This window comes from Procambarus clarkii, chromosome 69 (assembly GCF_040958095.1).
Source record: "Procambarus clarkii isolate CNS0578487 chromosome 69, FALCON_Pclarkii_2.0, whole genome shotgun sequence".
NCBI lineage: Eukaryota > Metazoa > Arthropoda > Malacostraca > Decapoda > Cambaridae > Procambarus > Procambarus clarkii.
Genome location: NC_091218.1, coordinates 18,854,491 through 18,872,938, shown reverse-complemented (window position 1 = coordinate 18,872,938; position 18,448 = coordinate 18,854,491). Strand labels below are relative to the sequence as shown.

The 18,448-nt window shown below is 36.6% G+C and overlaps 2 protein-coding genes across 2 annotated transcripts in view; one reads left to right on the top strand and one right to left on the bottom strand.

The window, feature by feature from the left end:
- Positions 1-8,840, top strand: part of LOC138349681 (GTPase-activating protein CdGAPr-like) — a 72,606-nt gene extending 63,766 nt beyond the window's left edge. Inside the window, exons 11-13 of the mRNA XM_069311423.1 lie at positions 170-289; positions 2,795-7,440; positions 7,898-8,840. Of these exons, the coding sequence (XP_069167524.1) occupies positions 170-289; positions 2,795-7,440; positions 7,898-7,904 (4,773 nt within the window). The 3' untranslated portion in view covers positions 7,905-8,840. The remainder of the gene's footprint in view (positions 1-169; positions 290-2,794; positions 7,441-7,897) is intronic.
- A 173-nt stretch (positions 8,841-9,013) lies between these two features.
- Positions 9,014-18,297, bottom strand: LOC138349634 (uncharacterized). The gene is made up of 5 exons (XM_069311422.1): positions 18,194-18,297; positions 16,189-16,282; positions 13,438-13,646; positions 10,441-10,619; positions 9,014-9,180 (listed from the first exon to the last, which is right to left on the bottom strand). The coding sequence occupies exons 1-5, from the start codon at positions 18,295-18,297 to the stop codon at positions 9,014-9,016; spliced, it is 753 nt and encodes a 250-aa protein (XP_069167523.1).
- Positions 18,298-18,448: the final 151 nt, after the last annotated feature.

The following is an 18,448-nucleotide window of genomic DNA, read 5'->3' as shown; positions in this document are numbered from 1 at the left end:
GCACAGTAGTTGTCTATACAGTACAATACTGTACTGTATATTCTTTATTGATTGGCCTCTTTTTTTTTCCCTGTTGCTTGACCACCTTATGGCACTAGATGAGCTGAATATTGCATTCAGTCCTTTTCCTTCCCTTTCCCTTCCTATTAACCTTGTGTTGCCACTACAGGACTCGGTGGCGACCGAGACAGACAATGCCCCTTCTTCTTCCAAGCGACTCCGACCTGTCAAGTCGGTTGAATCCCTTATCTCAACCTCTGCCTCCCTGCACTCAAACAGAAACTCACAGGTTGGTATATTTTGTTTATCCTGATTACAGTGTTGTCTGTTGACTGATGAATTATTTGTATGTGTTTATGCCTTTTTATTTTTATTTAAAAGGTAGTGAACAACTTTATTTGTGGGCAAGTTAGCAATTTGGCATCAAATAATATATGATTGGTGTGTGTATTTGCAGAGTACAGTAGATGTGATAACAGTACATGATTAGTGTTTGCATATACAATTTGTAGTTTGCCGCTCGTTATGCTCATTATTTAGAGCAAGTGTTATAATATAAATATTTTGTTTTAATTTTACATAGTGTAAGAATGTGGCAACCCCACCACCCACCACAGTGAAGTGCAATTAACTTCTCATCCCCTGCGTATTAGGGGATAGGGGGATTGGCTGGGAACCCATCTTCCCAGTATTCTTCCCACAAAAGGTATAAATAGCCTTGAATTTAGGGCCAGTACCTGATCAGGCCCAAAAAAAGCAAAGACAGGTCTGTGGAAGGAATGACTCTGAACAAAATTTAAAAGTGGCAAATGTTTTTTTAAAGAAGGTCAAGAAAGTTTGATGTGCTAGGTTTATGGGAGACAAAGATGAAAGAAAATAAGTAAAAGTGGAATGGAGTAAATATTACAAGTGTACAGATGAAAGAAAATGAGGAAATTAAGTAAGAAATAAGTTGGCTTGTTAATGAATAAAGATGTTTAAGTTTGAAAGAATAAAGGTGGTGATTGTTATTGTATATACATACTGTGATGTCAAGTAACGGTATACAAAATTATTTGGGATAGCCTAGAGAAGAAGAGCGGTATGACAGTCAGGTGTTATAGAATAGCTGATAAATGATCTAAAAGGTAAATTGGGAATAGTTCCTGATAGCTTAATGGTTAGTAATTTTTCTATGAATAAGTGACTGTAGATGTACAGGTATCTTGAAATTTATGCAGTGAGAGGGAGCCAAGTGCTAACAGTATGTAAAAATAAAGCATTTTGGATTAATTATGTGTGGCAATTTCAGTAGGTATGGAATAGTGGTAATATGCTAGAGGAGCAGTGATTGTACTACTATAAAGATAAAGGAGAACTTATCAAGTGTGCAAATTGTAGAGGCATTAGTTTACCAAGTGAAGTGGGCATATGATTCCAGTCAGAAGGGTACAGGAAAATACAGAATGTGATGAATGATAAATAAGGTGGGTTGTATGGTGGAAGAAGGTCTGCAAATCAAATACTGTACTTGCATTGAGAAAGTTGTATGTTTTTTCAAGTTGTCTTAATTTTTTTTTACTGACTACATCTGTATAGTCAGAATTGTAACTTTGTATAAATTTGGCTACAAATGAAGCTTCAAAAGCAGCCATCTAAGGTAGATGACTAGATTTGGTAAATTGTTCTCTATTATTTTGATAATTTATCATTGTGGCTAGTTTTGTGTAAACATTAAACTTGTATAGATATTTTGTGATTATTGCAGAGTACATCTTCAAAATCATGCCTTCCTATAACCGATCCCTTCAAATCTCGATTTTATTAGAAAAAAAATATGAATTCTAAATGCATTATTTTCCTGCAAGCTATATTTTGTCAGATTATATGATCATGTGATTTTTTTATTACAGTACTTAGTAGAGGTCAAAGTCAAGTCGGTAGAAGTACCACAAATATTCTGAAAATGGTTAAAAAACTGTCTCCCCTTAATTATTTATTGGAACAAGTTCTTAAGTCATTTCATATAAAATCTTGAGTTAAAGAAAATGTCCTGGATGTGAGAAAGTAGGTAGGCCTGTATTCTGGGATATCTCTTAAATATTGTTTTCTTGCTGATTGCTATGGGTTTACCTTTGTAACTATATATTACAGAAATGCTACTCAGTGGTGCTTATGGTTTCCAGCTTCTTAATCTCTTACAATGATGTCTTAAGGAGATAACAGAATCACAATTCATGATTCACATCATTAATTAAAGAAATGCTCTTCAGTAGCAAACCACATCAACCTTTCCAATCAAATTGATGTTTTAAACACATCACTGATTCTCATTTTATTTTATTGTTTATAATTTTATTTATCTAGTGTGTTGTTACCAGTGCAGTATTTGGTTTGATAAGATCAATTGGAGCATTGAGGCGACTGGAACCAGCAATCAGGGTTAGGTATTGGTACTGCCAGCCATGCACCTTACCCATGTACACCTGTATACCTCTGTACAAGGTGTGTGGCTGGGAGGAGCATCTTAATCGCTGGTTCAAGTCACCTCATTGCTCCAATTGATTTTCTCAAAGAATTTATATATCACTAATGTGATATATAAATAAGTATTTGGTTTATTATTCATTATTGTAAATGCTGTTGTCAAGACATTTTGAAGGTTATTAACAATATTGTCTCAATTGGTGAAAAAAAATTGAAGAAAAAAGGTCTAGAACTCATCATTTGCAGTACAATTATACTTAAAATGAACTTTGATAATGTAATGTAGTGTATATTTTTGTCTATATACTCTTAGTTTTTCATTTTACAGGCACTAGAATCTCCAGAAAAGCGGGAGGCATTAATCTGGGAGAAGTACGAAAGATCTCCACAGGATGAGCGGGAAAGCAGAAGCAGCTCACTGTCCAGTCCCATTCCTTCTCCACGCACACATAATCGCTCCGTTTCTCATGATTCATACTTCAATACACTTGAAAGTCGGTCAGACAATTTACCTTCACAAGTGCCGGTCAAAGAGGAAGGTGAAAGTGATATTGATTTCTCGCCAGATAATTCAAGAATATACTTGGATAGTGAACTTGATTTGAACTTTAGTACCAGTGAAAAAGACTTCAAAGTCTTTGAGGCAGATACTCTGAAATCAACATCAATTGAGGATCCAGATAATATGTCCAGCTCAACTTTAGATATGGAAAACTTAAGTATGTGCTCAGAGAGTGGCAGAAGCAAAGAAAATTTAAGCCCCAGGCCAGAGAAAAAGAGTCTAAAGGAAAAATTTAAACACAGGTTCACTTCTCCACCCACCCAACGAAAACATGACCAGAGTGTAAGTGACTCTAGTGAGGATTCGCGCAACAATAGTTTAAAAAGGGCATCAGCATCTCTCAAGGATAAGATTGTCCATGCTCTCAGCCCTGAAACCTCTCGTCGCCGGACAGAAACTTCACCAAGACCAACTTCTCCTTCTAGTTCTCCAAAATTTAAGCATGTTCGCACAACAGAGACAGAGCCTAAAGATAAAGATGGTCAGACTTTAAAATTAGATACCCATTCTTTTAAACCAGAAATCTCCAGCTTCTTAAGTGGGGCTAGATTATTACCAGAGCATGAAAAAAGTAGAGAAACAGTAACAGCTGAAGTGCATGTAGAGGCAGAAAGTCAAGAATGTGATGATACTCCATCACGAATTAGTATGGACTACACCCTCATAGATCCAGAACTATTAGATAAAATTACACATCTAAGAACGTCTCCCTCGGTAAGTGTATCAGAAGTGAGTAGTACCTCTCTTGCAGAAGCCACTGTATCAGATAATGAGAGTTTTACATTAGGAAGCCGTAGCAGTGGTATGGGAACAGTGGGAAATGGAAGAGAAATTTTTGCAGACATTGTTAGCAGTTTTGCTCCATCCTCTACTTTATTAACTCCTATTGCACCCTCAGTTGCCATAGTTGCTTTAAGTTCTGAGATACAAGAATGTGATCCTGTTACTCCAAATACACCAGTTACTGCAGTAATGCCAGTGCAAGACGACTTCATACCACAAGAACTTCCAAAGCCTCGTCCCAGTTCCTTGTTGGGGCTTCCTACAGCAGAGTTGCTTAATCTGGGTTCTGCACTAACCTCACCAGAGACTCCTCAAGGGGACTCTACATTTTTAGAGATTCAGTATCACCCACTTAGTGACACAACTGAACCTTCTACACCCAGCGAATCCCAGTTTGTTCAGGATTTAGTAGGTGTCGGACAGCCAGTGCCATATACACCTGCTGTTGAGGAGCCTCGTCAATCTAGCCCATTATCAATAGATTTGAGTAGCAGTGATGACCCGACTGAAGAAGGTCCAATGTATGAAAACGTAGACACATGTAACTCAGGATATCCTCTAAAGGTAGAAGATTCTCCTTATGATGAGCCTGTACCACACTCTTCTTCCCCAAGTGTTCAGTCTTCCCAAACTAGTTTTCAGACTTCTGAAGCAAGTGGACAAACTTTATTAATGGAGTCAGAGCTTACATGTGCTGATCTAGGGTATGAAAACTATAATTATAACTCTGTGTATGAGAATGTTCAATATGGTGCCGAGTATGAAAATGTAGAATATGGACCGGAGTATTTAACCCAATATGAAATAGAAAATGAGAGCCAAAATGAAACTAGTATAGGAGAACAATCCAATGAAAAATATAAAATCATTAGTGCTTCTGAAGGTGATGTTTGTTATGAAAATGTTGAAATAGCAGAGGCTCATGAAGGTATAATAGTAGAAAGTGTGTATGAAAATGTTGAATCACCTGCCAAGGAATCTCTACCAGTGTATGAAAATTTAGAGGAATGTAGTGATGAACAAGACCAGATTGTGCCTGATACAGATGATGCTTATGAAGAATATTCATTCAGAAATCAGCCAAATTATGAAAACATAGAGTTTAGCTCCCAAGTGTCTGCAGCTTCTGAAAATGCAGAATGTGATAATAAAACTGAAGTTGAGATTGAAGGGGAAATGGTGTACCAACAAGTAAAGTTTCTTAGGAAATCTATACAAGAAGTGAATGACATGCTTAAGGTAAATGAGGAAAAGCAGCATGCATTAGAACAGTTAGGTGGTGTTACTGCGAATGATAATGAGTCGAGTACAACTGCACACACATTAAGTTTATCTGATAATTCTTCAGAGCTTCCAGTTCAGGTGCCTCAAATGGGCAACATCAGTGTTTCCCATCCTCATGAATCCTTGCCTTGTTCCCAAGAATTTATACCAGACTCTGAGGCATCTGCTGCAGATGCTGAAGTTTATACTCAGCCTAGTGAGGACAGTGAATGCTTGGATTCGCCCATTACTCCCTCATCAGTAAGCATGGCAACGGAGGTGTTAGTTCTTCCATCTTTTGCTTCACCAACAGAGTCTACTACAGATGATGTTACATCTCCAGTAAGTAGTGATGATGCAAGTTCTCCTAAACCTATACAAGAAACGGATCACTGTTCATCTACTTGTACCTTACCTCCTATCTTGCCAAGTCTCTCTCCACCAACTCTAGAAAACATCCCAGTACCTCCAGCTGCAACTTCTACTCCAAACAGAGCTTTACCACTCCCAAGCATCATCAGTCCTGCACCTTGGCCCAGGACCACTCCTCGTCATGCCCCTATTGTTGCACCTGTTCCACGACCACGCCAGTTGCCTAAATTAAATTTATCATCACCCTTAATTTCACCGGTCTCTACACCATCATCTGTATCTATCTCTCCAGATTCCCCTGCCACACCAGGAACTCCCAGTAGTGGATCTGCCCAGGTAACACCGACAGAAGAAAATTCCTCTCCACAAATTTTTAAGCCTAGTCAATTGCCCTTCAATATTCATTGTCAAACTGAATCAAGTCCTTCATTTGAATCCAAGATTCACCATAATTTAGGTGATATAAAGTCTCAGGTTGAATATACAGAAGGTGGAGGATCTGAATCAGAACTTCCACCTGATCCTGAGTACCTAGATTCCCAGAAGCTAACGGAAAGTAAGCCCATACTGTCCTCACAATTTCCTACTTTCCAAAGATTTAAAAGTTCTCCAGATTTTGGGTCAATTTCCAAAGATGCTAAACTAAGCATTGTTACTCAAGAAAGTGCAGCAAAGGAGGCTGAGGATACCACAGCAATTGATATTGCCAATATTCTTGGTAATGTTAACCTCATGGACCCACAGAAGAGAGAGAGAATTGAGCAGTATAAAAAAGAAAGACGATCATTTTTAAGAGAGAAGTACAAATCTGAGAGTTTCCGTGGAGAAAAAGATGAAATGATCATGAGACTCAAACAGAAGGCGACAAGTCCATCTAGACCAGAAGATGACAGTGGTGAAAATGATGATGAGATTATTCAGAGTTCAGATACTAAATGTGTTAGTCAAAGGGGGAGAGAAAATAGCCCATCAAAACAACTTCAAGAGGGATATTCAGGAAAAGTCAGTCCAGTTAAACAGATTGGAGGTATGGTTACCATGGAAAAACTTAACATGGACTCGCAAGTTGAATCAGACAAAGGGGAACAGGGCAGTGATTCAGTATTCAAGAGAACCTCTCCTGCTAGAAGGAGTCTAAGTGATATGGGAAGAGTTGGGGAGCTGAAGAGTCCAACAAGGACTCGCTTCTCGTCAGGAAGCTCTACTCCTACTTTTCAAAAATGTAGTAGTACTGGTAGCAGCAGTGGTGGCTGTAGTAAATCAGTCGAGGTGACGAGCCCACGTTCGTGTCTGAGGAGATCTCCAGACAAAGAAATATTACTGCGCCGTTCTAACAGTGGCGACTCTAAATCTAGTCCATTAAGAAAGAACTCTGCCCCAATTAGTCCCATAAAATCTCCCTCTGGAACTCCAAGTTTTCATAGATCAGCTAGCACTAGGGGTAGTGGGCGTCGCAAAGCTGGAAAAGATGATATTGAAGATGATATTAATGTTAAAGAGAGGGTGGCAATATGGACTAAGAATCGAGAGAAATCTCCTACTTTGGATAAATCAGAAAGAGAACCTAAAATTGAAAAAATAACCATTAAACAAGAACAAAAATCAGGAATGGAAATGACGACAACTAGAAAAAGCTCTACTCCTATACCCTTGTCACCAGTAAGAAAAACTTCTATTCCTAAAGCTTCTCCATCATCGCCCGGCATTCCTAAAGTAGTCCCATCATCACCTGGACCTTCAAAATCTGCACCTTCCCCTGGCATTCCAAAAACAACTCTTCCCTCTCCTGCAAGTGCTCCTAAGAAAATAAGCAATATTGAAGAGAGCAGTAGTGATGCAAGTGCCCTAACTGGTACAGGAAATGCAGCTGCAAGAGGAAACTCTGGTCAGCAAAGACGAATTAGGGACATGGCAGCCATATTCGAGAGAGACTCGCCATCAAGTGCCAAACCAGCTGTTATTAGACAAAGTTCCAGAGAAGAAAAGAAGGAAAGGTGAGTAAAATTGATGAATGTCTTGTAAACCTATCTATGATAGGTCTTTCAAGCAAGGTTGTGGAAATTGGATTACAGAATATATTTACCTAGAATCTACTGAATTAATGAAACTTGTTAATACTGGAAAATGTAATTAAATTGTATGTAGATTTCAAATATATTATCGTTTTTATTGGCTAATAGATGATTTTATTTAATTGCATATTGACCTGAAAATGTTTACTTAAATTTTTTTAACAAATGTTAGAATGGGTTTTTATTTTTATATTGTCAAAAACTAATTTTCTCTCTAAACACTCAAGTTTCACAATTCTTTGGTTTTGTATTCTAATTACTCTGTCCTTACTGAAGTCGCATACAAAGCAAGTTGTACAATTTGAATGTGTATCCTTTTAGTTAATTCTTGTTGGTAATATACCATAGAGGACTTGTAAGCTTCCCGTTTCCCTACTAGGTATTGAAGACACCTTGATGCTGAACATCCTTAAAACACCAAAGATCAACCTTTCGTCCGATGCAGTAGCTCCTTTACAAACTCCAGTTGTAATCACCACTTGGGGGATGGGTAATTTTTTCAACCAATTACAGCCATTTAACCTTCAGCCTTGATCTGTGGATCCTTGGGTGGTGATGAAAGTGTGGGTTGCTGTGATGAACTGCTGCCTCAGCTCTCTACCAAGAACTTGTGGTTACATTCCAAATATTTTCCCCTCATGTGCATGTTATGAACTATTTTAGATCTGATATCCCCTTCATTCATTATCTCTCTCTCTCTCTCTCTTGCGCCAGGCAAGATTGTGCCATTGCAACCTATAGCCAGTTTTGATCCAGATTTACTAAAGCCCAGTTTCAATATTTCATATACTGATATGTCTGTCAGTTATAACTGAACATTTTTTTAATTAATGTTTTATTGCTCAGATTTCTGTGTCTGTCATGTTTCTAACTTCTATCAGTGATGTAAATATTTCCATTTTCACTTGTGCATCCAGTTTGAAGGTCATACTTGTGTTCATTCAGTTTGTTGTTGCTGTGTGTGTGTGTTGATTCAGGCATAACTTTTTATATTTTTATAAATGTAATTGGATTTATGATCAGTTTAAATTGTAATAATTATTTGTAATATAAACTTATTAAAAAAAATGTCTTCAAAGCACAAGAATAATAATTTCATAAGCTGTATACTTGAGTAACAGCTAGTTAGAAGATATAGTTAAATATCTTAACTTTAACCCTTATCCAAAAAAGCCTTGAACAAAAATCTGATTAAGATTAGGGAAGCAAGATACATCTGGTGCAAAAGTGTTTTCATAAAAGTACATTTGTATAAAGTATCATAATTTGTTTTGAAGATATCCACTGTAAATACTTGTATGAAATATAAGTATGAATAAATATTTATCTTTATTAATTACCTTATCTTAATGATTTTGGGACTTGGCGTCCCCTACAGCCCAGTACTCGACCAGGCCTCCTTTTTGTTACACACCCCCCGGAAGCAGCCCGTAGCAACTGTCTAACTACCATGTACCTATTTATTGCTAGGTGAACAGCACTAGCTGTTCACCTCTCACATTATGGACCAGAGAACTTCATATTTACTCAGTACACAATATTCTGGGTCATTAGAATCTTTTTCCAGCCAGTCAACATCATCATTAGCTGGTTGGAAAATCCCCATGTGCTGTATCTCATCAATAAATCCTTCAAAGCTTATGACGTCTTCCATTTCGTCTACTGCAACCATTAAGATTTTCAACTATGAACTCCATGCTTTTACCCAATTTATCAACAAACATGACTGATAAAATATTTTGTCAATTTAAAAAAAAAAACTTCATCCAGTATAGCTTTGGTATACAACCTTTTTATGGTACTGATCATGATGAAATCAGGAAATCAGGAAATCAATATTACTAGGAGGCACTGTATGACGTATGCAATGAAATATAATTGCAAAGAAAATGCAAATATTTAATTTTAAGTACTGTACAGTAGAATATTTTTAACAGTGGAATGCAACCTATTTTTCCCACAACTGGGTTTACACTGTACAGTACATGTTTTGAAACTACTATAAAAAGTACTGTACATAAAATATTATATCTAATACAATGTATCAAATTAAAATTGATAATGCCTGCAATTGTGTTATACCATATATACAAACTACATTTGATTAAAAGCTAAGGATTAAGTTTATATCTATAAAAGCAATTTAAAGTGAAATCATCCAGTAAATGCCACCTAAGTTTTCAGCATAGACCTTCATAGCACTGCTTATTAGATATGAACATAATTACCTAGTAGAATAGTAATTATGAATAATAATTACTTAATTACCATTTGTTCTGATAACAGGCCAAAGGGTTCCTCGAAGTTTGACAAGGTATATTATTTTTTATGCTTCAAATTAAAAATCTCTTTAAAAAAGTCTGTGCCAAATTTTTAATGTTTTACTACTGTAAAGGTTTTGCCATTTGCCTGTACTATCTATGCCAGATGCATAGCCATCAAAATAGCTATGCAAAATTATGAAAAAAAAAAGTAATTTTGTTCAAGTTTGGTCATTTATCTGGCACATTATCTGTTGTGGCTACTACAAATATTTGATTTAAAAGGACTGATGGAAATTGATTCATTACTGTACATTCAAGACATCTGGTTAATATCTGAATGTGTTAGCTGCAAATCTTTTTATTCTAACTGGAAAAAAGGCTCATTAATTGAATTAGTCAGAGCTCTTAATTTTAGTATCAGAGTACTGTATATGAAGCTTGAATGTGTGGTTCACCTCTAATGTGCAAGTCAATGAATTTAAAGTCCCCTGACAAATCCTATTACTGTATTACAATTTCCATACAGTATAGGTATTTTTTTTTTAAATTAGCTGCTGTATATTATATTACAAAGAAAACGTATCACTATAGTTAATACTGTACCTTTAATTTATATCCCTAAGAGCCGAAAGAATTAAATCCACAGATGGTCTATCACTTGGCACCTTGCTCCGATAAATAAACTGAACTTGGGAATGTTTATTCAGTAGAAAATCTCCTCCCATCTGATGGGGATCATCCTTGATGTCTGTATAAGCTTGAGGAAGAGATATACCCTTGGCCACCTGAGCACCATAATAGCTGAGTGTCGCTGTATTCCATACTGATCCAACTGACCTGTCAAATGTGAAAATTATAAAAATAAAAATTTACCAAATTCATATATTTTGCTGGGCAAAACATCAGTACACCTTGATTTGCACAGCACTGATTATTTAATTAAATGTTTGTTAATGGTATATATATTTCTAGAGTATAGTTATGTTTAAACAGCTCAACTTGAAATGGCAAAACATGAAAAATAAGGCTGTAAGAGCACCATACAAAGCATACTCACACCTTCAATGAAGTGACAAATACAGTACAATAAAAAGCTAAAACATCTGAGCAATAAGCACTAGTCTTTTGGCTGTTATAAAGCACAAGTTATAGACAATAACAACAATATACTGTACAGTAGTGTGTAAACATTTCAATTTAAGCGAGAACTAAAAAAACAAAATAAAGTTATTTAAATATAGGTCACCAAAGGGTAATCATGTTTGCTCAAAATATAATATGAATTACACATTAAAAATGCAACTAAAAATCAATTTAATATTCATACACGATTACACCTCTGTATGAAATCTACAACCTTCAAATTATTATTTATTAAACCTGTCAAAACACATTATGCCAGGATAATAGCTATGATACGTGAATATAAAAAACATTAATAATCCAGAGCAAATATGACAATCATTCAATATGACACTGGAAGAAAATATTTATAAAAATATTCAATGACAGTTGTATTATTACAACCTTTTGAGGCCAAGTAGTTGGTAGATGGAGGAAGTTGGCTCACTGTAGTAAGGAAATGGGCACTTTGTTTCACTCAGCCACCGCTGAGCACCAGACAGACTTCCGAACGTTACAACCACCACCTCACACCCTGCAGCAGCAAGCTCATTCTGCAAATTTCAGAATTATGTAAATCTAGTGATTTTTTGTACAATATGATTTAAATTACTGAATTTTAATTATAATCAATCAATAGCAAGTGACCATAAGCAGAAAGAACATTATTTCTTTCATACAAGTAGCTGCATTAGTTATTTCAACACCATCATCGCACATATAATACAAAAATTTAGCGTCATATGCTAGATTAGCCAAAGCAAGAACTGCCTTTAGAAACTTGTGTAAGGAATCATTCAGAACCCTGTATATCATATATGTCAGACCAATCCTGGAGTATGCAGCTCAAGCCTAGAGTTCATACCTAGTTAAATACAAGACAAAGTCAGTGAAGATTCATAAGTATGCCACCAGACTTGTCCCAGAACAGAGTGGAATGAGTGAGGAAAGGCTATGGGAACTAAACCTCACATCCCTGGAAGACAATAGTTAGGGGAGACCTAACTACAAAAGGTCACCACCTACAAAATTCTCAGAATTGACAGGGTGGCCATAGACAAACTATTTAGCATGGGTGGAACACGAACAAGGGAACACAGGTGGAAACTGAATACCCAAATGAGCCACAAAGACATTAGAAATAATTTTTTTCAGTGCCAGGATAGTTAACAAATAGAATACACAGGCAGACTCCATACACAGTTTCAAATGCAAATATGATAGAGCCCAATAGGCTCAGGAATCTTGTACACCAATTGATTGACAGTTGAGAGTGGGTCCAAAGAGCCAAAGCTCAACTCCCACAAGCACAACTAGGTGAGTACAAGCAGCCTTTAATTTGTGTGAATGCAAAGAAAACAAATTCACACCTATATAATTTTATTTTTAACACAAAAATTTGAAAAGCATGAATAGGTGATTATAGAATATGAGAGATGACTCCTGGTTGGCATTCAAGCCCCAACCGTCCAATTGGTTGGGCACCATTCCTTCCCTCCGATCTATCCCAAATCCTTATTCTCACATCCCTTCCAAGCCATACAGTTGTAAAGATTAGAGCTTTTTCCTGATAATTACTGTGCTGCCTGGTTCACAAAATGTTCTTGTTTCAGGAAGAACACTATAATCAGTTCAAGAACTAATATGAAAATAGTGAGTATAATTTCAGGAATTATAATGAGCTTGAAAGATAACGAGTACAGAGAATATAATAAGTATACCGAGTATAAGGAGTACACATGGAGTTGGTTCTGGAAGTTCTCCTCCATTATAGCCTGTGAACTATAATGAGTTACAAACAATTACCTGTGACCAATTTCAAGAGTTCTTCAACTCGTGCAAACCAGCCAGGGATAGGCATTTTTTTAGTGATAACTTGATCAGTAAGGTTGTTGCTCTTAGTAACCCACAGGCTGCCATAGCTGTCACAACCCCTGTTTGGGAGGGGGGGAACCAGACAAAACTGCAGTGGAGGTTATTTTGAAGGGAATGGATAAAGAATTGATTGTACTGTATATAATGTAAACGAGTTGGTCAAAGGAGAACTGAAAGTAAATAATATAAATGGAGGGACAGATATGTTAGGTGTGACCAAAACATATCTTAATGGAAAGGGTAAATGGTGAAAATTCAGTGCAGTAAGATAGTTTGAGGAACTGGGGGGAGAGTAAGTTGTATGTTATGGGATGGATGAAAATATGAAAATTAAAATGATAAAAAAGATGGAGGGGGTAGCTTTGCTCTTATCAAAGACTGGAGGATTATGTGAAGGGTAGAGATACAATATGTATTTGTTAGTGTATGTGCTTCATTATGTAAGACGAACGTGCAATATGAAATACCTGTAATGAGATGGAGGTGTATTAAAATATCTGAAGACTGTGTGAAGAAGCTACAAGATGATGATAAATTCATGTGAGAGATATAGAAGAATGTGGGAAGTATTGGGAAATTCGCTCTCACCTCTCTCTCTGCCAGCTGGGTGATATGGATGCGTCACGGAAGTCAAGCAAAGTGTCTGTTAAGAACTAACAGAGTGGCACTTTGTGTTGAGGATTCTAAAAGCTCTGCTAAAGTGATTGCTGCAGGTGTGCCAACACTGGTGTCCTGGGCTGACACTCCATCACATACTCGATAAAGGCTGACGGTACTAGGTATCTTGTCACCAATCTCAGGTATGGAACTCTCCTTTCTGCTAACATCACTGGCTTCAACAACGCTTAGGAATTCATTCCAGTCATCCTAATACATTGAGGAGAAAATTCTATTGACATATTGCATGATGACAGTTATACAAGTCATGCTAATTTTATATGACACACTAAAAGTGATTAATTAATAATGGCAAAGCATTATCGAATATCATAATACTCGACCAACCTTAAAGATACAGCTTACTGGAATAATCACCGACATCTTTTAATGTGATCTCTTAATGTTGTAGATACAGTACCAATTTGTTGTACGTTCTCAGGATGCTCATACAACTTGTAGTTTTATACAGTATGATCACATCAATAAAGCATATGCACTACTTATAGGCCAACCATGGTCAAAGCGTCAAGTTTTAAGAACTGTACACAAAATGCAACACGTGGATGTAGGAATATGGTATATTACAGTGGAACTTCATTTTAATGGGCTAATTTAAACTGAATCTGTTCCATCAAATCAAAATTCTGTTATTCAAAGCTTTTGCCATTTTTCATTGTTTATAAACATCCTCCTGAAATGATAATACAGTACTTATAGTAACTAGAGTATTTGGTGGAAAGTATCAGTATGTAGTGATGAACCACCAGTAAACAAGCCGTTTTTGTACTTTTAATTTTATCAAGTCCAGAAAAAATTAAGCTAAAAATAAATGTAAATATTTTTAGTACTGTACAATACTGTATTTTCAACTGACAATTGGGAATTCTGAGTTCGAACCCCAGTTGGGACAGAAATGGTTGGCTGTGTTTCCTAATCTAGCAGTAAATAGGTATCCAGGAGTTAGTCAGCTTCTTGAGGGAATGCACCCTGGGTAGAGGCATTAATGCGACCTGGAGGGGGGGGGGGACCCTCAATATAAGCCTAACATGTAGTAAATACAGTGTAACCTCAGTTGATGAATGTCTCTCTTTACAGATATTTCGGTATACGAGCTCAATTTCTTTGTAAATTTTGATTCGGTATTCGAGTTTTACCTCAGTTTTCAAGTTTGTCAATACACGACTACTAGTGCATGGTTCTTTTGGGTGCGGGTGAGACACACCTCACTTTACCAGTGTCTCCCGCCAAGTGACAACCTGGCTTGAATTCTTTGTGAAGAATTTCATTGTTTTTCTGCTTTTTTTGGTTTTTGAACATAAAAGTTCTTCTTATATAATATATCATGCCATGGGTCCCAAGGAAGTCAGTGGTAAAGTTCAACCTAAGAAAATAGTTGAGCAGAGACAGTAAAGGTTGTCCCTTCATTAAGAAAATGTGTGCAGTATGGGAAGAACTGCAAAATTTTGCTGAAACGACTCGCCCAGATAAAACTGCAGTAGGCCGTTGCATTAACCTTTCTAATGACACTGTGATGCCTTACTACACACAAGTGTTAAATGGTAGAGAAAAACAAAGTGTCTATAGACAGGTTCTTAGTAAAACAAACAAGTAGTGAGCCACAACCATACCACAACAGTGAGCTTAGTGGTATGCTTGCAAAATGTAGGAGAGAGAGTACCCCCAGAAATGTCATCATTGCCTGAGGTTATAATGGTAGGAAACTCCCTTTCCAAACACTAACACCTCTCCTCCTCCCCCACCTCCTCACCATCTTCCATATGCCAACAAGAGTCCTCAATAAAGGCAAGATATACTGTAGTACAACATACGAATAGTATTCTGTATAAAATGTATTTTTAAGTTAATATTTTTGGGTGTAACGGATTAATTCAATTTACATTATTTCTTACAGGAAAATTAATTTCAGTTTACGGACCATCTCTTGGAACGGATTAAATTCGTAAATGAAAGTACCACTGTATACACTGGCTGTCTGTCCCCCGACACAATGAATTGTTAAATTATTACATATGTTCTATATTAGGTCTAAGATGGCATGTATTAGACCTAGGATTGCTAGAAGAGGTTAGGTTATATTTTATATTTATGTTGGTATTAAAAAGTTTCCCATTTGCCTAAATTCAATAATGCAAGTCAACTTTCTATTTGTCCATCACCGCATATTGGTACTTTCCACCAAATAATTACTACAAGTACAGTATGTACTTTCATTTTAGGAGAATGGGCCGGATAAAAGGGAATAATTACATTTTTAAATGCATTTTAATATCAGTCTTCGTGCATTACTGGGCTACACTGCACAGAATCAAAATTGTGACGTATTACAGGCTGTGTATGTTTGTACAGTATTTGGGTTTTATTTGCAGTACAACTTCATTGTAATGATTTTCACTTTTAATTTTGAATAATTATTAAACTATGTTTATTTCATCTGCTTCATATGATACTGGAATCATGCATAATAATAAACTGGAAAGACATAACCTACAACACACACACACACCATTTGTTTTAACAACAGTGAAAGACATTACAGTATATCACCCTTGGGATGCTTCATTTCTCTCTAGATTTGAAATCAAATATGTGAGCATAATATTTTAGGTACCTGTACTGATAACTACATCATATGATGTAGACAACATACAATACTTCATACATACATACTTCATACAACAATGTATGAAGAAGAACTACTGTATGCAATTTATTTCCGGCTGATAATTACCTCAACCTCGAGCAACTCCAGTGCAGCAGCTTTTACATCATTTGGGCTCTTACTAATGGCCAGTTCTAAGGCTTTTCTGTCCTGCAGCCCACTCCTGCAAGAGTTCAGTATTGTAAATAGTATTGGTCCATACAAAATGGACTATGTTAAAACCTTACTTCCAAGCAAAGTATTGTGTTACTCCTAGATATTGTACATAACAAAAACAATAGCCTTCTACTAGGCAGGAATACATGGCATTGGTGCCACATGAACTACTGCACTCTTACAATAGTATAAAAATGTTAGGGAGATACTGATGAGTATTTATCCAGAAGAAGAAATTCAATTCCACTAACTTGAAGCCATACACACACAATTTCTGCCATGTACTGTACATGTATACCAATGATACTTAAAATTGCCCAATGAAAAATCTCAGCCAACATATTCTCAACACCACCAACTTGCCTAACCCTTCAGACTACCTGTTACCTTCACATGCTGTACTTGTTTCAAGCAATAACATGCAAGTTTAAGGATCCACAGCAGGAAGGTGGGTGCAGAATTGTCAGAACTCCCTGCTAAGAAATAAGGTTTCAAACAAGCTCAAAACTCATCTGAACAAAGTATTCTCCCATTTACCAAAGTTTAGATTCAAATGAAAGTAACTCAAGAGACAAAACCTAGAGTTTGTAGAGGAGACTTGGCTCTGCTATGGTGAAAGAAGTCTTCTACACATGGTTATCTCAGTGAACAGCACAATCTGGATGGTGACAGACTTGCTAGAAAGACTGAAAACTCATCTTACAGTTTTCATGCAGTAGAAGTTTCAACTTAAAAAAAAAAACTGCCTGAGATGTGGTAAGAAATGGGCTGTGACAAGCTCATTCCTCACATGGAAATTATTCCCTCAAATTCAAAAGGAGCTTCTCAGAAATAGAATGTTTAAAAGCCAATACAATCCTTAAAAGCAACTCTGGATGAACCCACGACAACAGAATCCTTGTCTATATAACAATTGGCTGCTGGCAAAAAACTAGACAACTTTCTAGCTTGAAATGCTAGATTAGGGTGAATTCTAGAAAAGGCATTGCCTACTTTTTTGTTTAGTGTTTTAGAAATTACTCACACTGTATGAGCAGTCAACAAGTGGAATGTACTCATTGACTACTACTGATAATGACAATGATGATGAGCCACCTTCATCTACAACTTCAAAATTATATACTGTATTGCAGAATTTAAAATGAAGGAAGAAACAGTGATGAACAAAGAATGAAGAGAATGAAGAAGCAAAAGATGCAGCCTGTCCTCATAAAGGCCAAAGTCCATTCTATGCACCCGCCAAACCCCATTTATGAATGAAAAATGATTTACACACGACTCACAACTGATGACGTCCAAACACTGCCGGAACAAGTGCTTCGCTGACTACCTTTGTTCGATCCACAACGCTGTAAACGATTCACCCACGTACTACGAATATAATTAATTGCCAACGAAACCTTAACACCTAACCAGTGGCTAAATATGCTCAATGTGCTAATATATAATAATATTCAGTTATATTTGAGAAAATTTATATTTTGAATGAATAGCATGTTAAAATTGACGAATGCATCTTTGGGGTCAACCGCTGGATGGAATGGACTTGATCGGAGGATGGGTTGAAGAATGAAGAGAATGATGAAGCAAAGAATGAAGTGACAGTAATCAAACAAAGAATGAAGAGACAGTAAAGAAGAGAAAGTAATCAAACAACGAAGGAAGAGACAGTAATGAAGCAAAGAATGAAGAAATGAAGGACGAGTGATGCGGCAAAGAATGAAAAAATGAAGGACGAGCGGTGCAGCAAAGAGAAAATGTGACGAAGCAAAGAACAAACAATGAAACAGCACAGGAGCAGCAACATAAACTGTGGAAGGCCTACAGACATGAACCTAAACATTAAAAAGAATTGAATGTGAAGACACATTCACCCCACATATCTTTACTCGTCCCACTATAAAAGAATATAACATACCTTTTGAAGAGCTCACTATAAATTCCAATTCCTTGGCACAGTACGCCTATACCTTGATCAATAAAGTGGCTGCCCAGCTCTGTTGGTAAGGAACAGAGGAACATGTAACTTCAACTTCAAGTAATGATTATTCATACAGCACATTTACAGTGTATTGATGTGTGGGTGTATACACATTTGTGTGTACCCAATATTTATGCAGCACAGTCGAGCCCGACCAGGTAACGACCAAGTGCTTTTCAAGATATATACAGT